The following is a 2,794-nucleotide window of genomic DNA, read 5'->3' on the forward strand; positions in this document are numbered from 1 at the left end:
TCCAGCTTTCCGACATCCCCCGAAGGGGTCCCGGATTGCGAGAGGGCGGTTCGCGGGTGACGCACCCCAGAATCGGGCTCCCTCCTCTCTCAGCAGCTCCAGCATTGAGTGTCTGCCCCCTGGTGGTCAGTGCGCGTCATAGCTACCGGTCAGACAGTTCAGTTGGACAGTTGCTTAGACTTTTATATATAGAGAGACTAGAGGCCGGTGCATGAAATTCATGCACAGGTTGGATCCCTGGACCTGGCTGGCTGCCGGCTGCCAGCTGCTGGCTGGGGCATTCCTACATTCTGTGCTGCCTCCTGGTGGTCAGCGCATGTCATAGCGACCAATCAAACGCCTGAGGGGACACTTTGGATATTAGGCTTTTATATAGATAGATAGATTGATTGATTTCAGAGAGGAAGGCAGAGAGAGAGAGAGAAAGAGAGGGAGAGAGAAACATCCATGATGAGAGAGAATCATGGATCAGCCGCCTCCTGCACGCCCCCTACTGGGGATCGAGCCTGCAACCCGGGCCTGTGCCCTTGATTGGAATCGAACCCTGACCTCCTGGTTCATAGGTCGATGCTCAACCCCTGAGCCACAGGCCCAGCTCTCATGGCATTTTTAATCCATTCATCTACGGATGGGCACTCGTACTGTTTCCAGATCTTAGCAATTGTCAATGGCGCTGCTATGAACATAGGGGTGCATATGTCGTTTCCCTACAACCAGGCTAGCAGGGGTGTTAGTGAGGGACGACCAGACAACTGAACAGCAGACTGCGTGGGGCAACCAGGCCATCGGGGGCCGTGAGGGGCGACCAGGCCAGCGGGGGAGGAGGGGCAGTTTGGGGAGACCAGGTCAGCAGACGGGGGCAGTTAGGGGTGATCAGGTCAGCAGAGGGGGGCAGTTAGGGGTGACCAAGCAGGCAGGCAGGGGAGAGATTAAGAGCCAGCAGTCCAGGATTGTGAGAGGGATGTCCGACTGCCGGCTTCGGCCCGATCAGACCTAAGCCGGCAGTCGGATATCCCCCGAGGGGTCCCGGATTGGAGAGGGTGCAGGCTGGGCTGAGGGTACCCCGAACCCTGCCCACACACGCCAATTTTGTGCACCGGGCCTCTAGTATTTACATACTCTTGGATATGTACTAGTATTTTACACACACACACACACACACACACATCAACCATATTAACAGAGTTGTTCCCAATGACTCTAAAAAAAGTTTCAGGCCATTTATGGGAGCTTAGAGGAATCGGCTACCTTCTCATGTGAAAACTGGGCGTATCGGGAATCCTTTTCAGATGGTGCCTGGACAGCCCGGCTGGTGTTGCTCAGTGGTTGAGCATCGACCTATGAACCAGGAGGTCAGGGTTCAATTCCTGGCCAAGGGTACATGCCCGGTTTGTGGGCTCGATCTCTGGTAGGGGGCGTGCAGGAGGCGGCCGATCCATGATTCTCTCTCCTCATGTCTCTCTCTCTCTCTCTCTCCCTTCCTCTCTAAAAATCAAGAAAAACATATTTTTTTTTAAAAAAAAAATCTGACCAGTTGGTGTGGCTCCATGGTTCAGGGTCGACCCATGAATCCAGAGTTCAGGGTTCGATTCCCGGTCAATAATAATACAAATATATTTTTATAGGAAAAAAAAAGTCCTGGCTGGTGTGGCTCAGTGGGGTTGGAGCCTCAACCCAGGTACTGAAAGGTAGCTGGTTTGATTTCCGGTCAGAGCACATAACTAGGTTGTGGGTTTGATCATTGGTTGGGGTGCAAACAGGAGGTAACCAATCAAGGTTCCTCTCACATCGATGTTTCTCTCTCTCTCCCCCCTTTCCCTTTATTTGTAAAATTAGTGAGGACATATCCTTGGTCCAGGAGGCGGCCGATCCATGATTCTCTCTCCTCATCTCTCTCTCTCTCTCTCTCTCTCTCTTCCTCTCTAAAAATCAAGAAAAACATATTTTTTTTTAAAAAAAAAATCTGACCAGTTGGTGTGGCTCTGTGGTTCAGGGTCGACCCATGAATCAAGAGTTCAGGGTTCGATTCCCGGTCAGTAATAATACAAATATATTTTTAAAGAAAAAAAAAAGTCCTGGCTGGTGTGGCTCAGTGGATAGAGCGTCAGCCTGTGGACTGAAGGGTCCCGGGTTCGATTCCCGGTCCAGGGCACACGCCCGGGTTGCAGGCTCCATCCCCAGTAGGGGGCGTGCAGGAGGCGGCCGGTCCATGATTCTCTCTCTTCCTCTCTGTATTCAATAAAAATATACATTTTTTTTTTTAAAAAGAGAGCTAATTCTCTGGAGTCTGACAGTCCCCGGTGTTTCCCTCCCAGGCGCCCTCATGACCCCCAACACCCGCGTCCAGCGCTTCGAGGTCCTGAAGAACGGAACCTTCCTCATCCGCCAGGTCCAAGTCCAGGACCGCGGCCAGTACGTGTGCACCGCCCAGAACCTGCACGGCGTGGACCGGCGCGCGGTTCTGCTCTCGGTGTCGGTCCAGCAGCCCCAGATCCTCGCCTCCCACTACCAAGACGTCACCGTCTACCTGGGGGACACCATCGCCATGGAGTGCCTGGCCAGGGGCACCCCCGCGCCCCAGATCTCCTGGGTCTTCCCGGACCGCAGGGTGTGGCACGCCGTGTCCCCCGTGGAGGGCAGGGTCACGCTGCACGAAAACCGCACCCTCTCCATCAAAGAGGCGTCCTTTGCCGACCGCGGTTTCATGGAAACAATTCACATCTTAAAATATTGTTTCTTATTGAGAAACAATGATTGTGTCTTTCCATTTATTTATGTTATCTGTCCTTTAAAA

General features: G+C 53.0%; 1 protein-coding gene across 1 annotated transcript in view; it reads left to right on the forward strand.

Annotated features, from left to right (window-relative positions):
• MXRA5 (matrix-remodelling associated 5) overlaps positions 1-2,699 on the forward strand; it is a gene marked incomplete at both ends in the record, with an annotated part of 32,648 nt that extends 29,949 nt beyond the window's left edge. Inside the window, one exon of the mRNA XM_006763161.1 lies at positions 2,316-2,699. Coding sequence (XP_006763224.1) covers positions 2,316-2,699 — 384 coding nt within the window. The remainder of the gene's footprint in view (positions 1-2,315) is intronic.
• Positions 2,700-2,794: the final 95 nt, after the last annotated feature.

The sequence above is a fragment of the Myotis davidii genome, unplaced genomic scaffold, assembly GCF_000327345.1.
Source record: "Myotis davidii unplaced genomic scaffold, ASM32734v1 scaffold2639, whole genome shotgun sequence".
Classification (NCBI taxonomy): Eukaryota; Metazoa; Chordata; class Mammalia; order Chiroptera; family Vespertilionidae; genus Myotis; species Myotis davidii.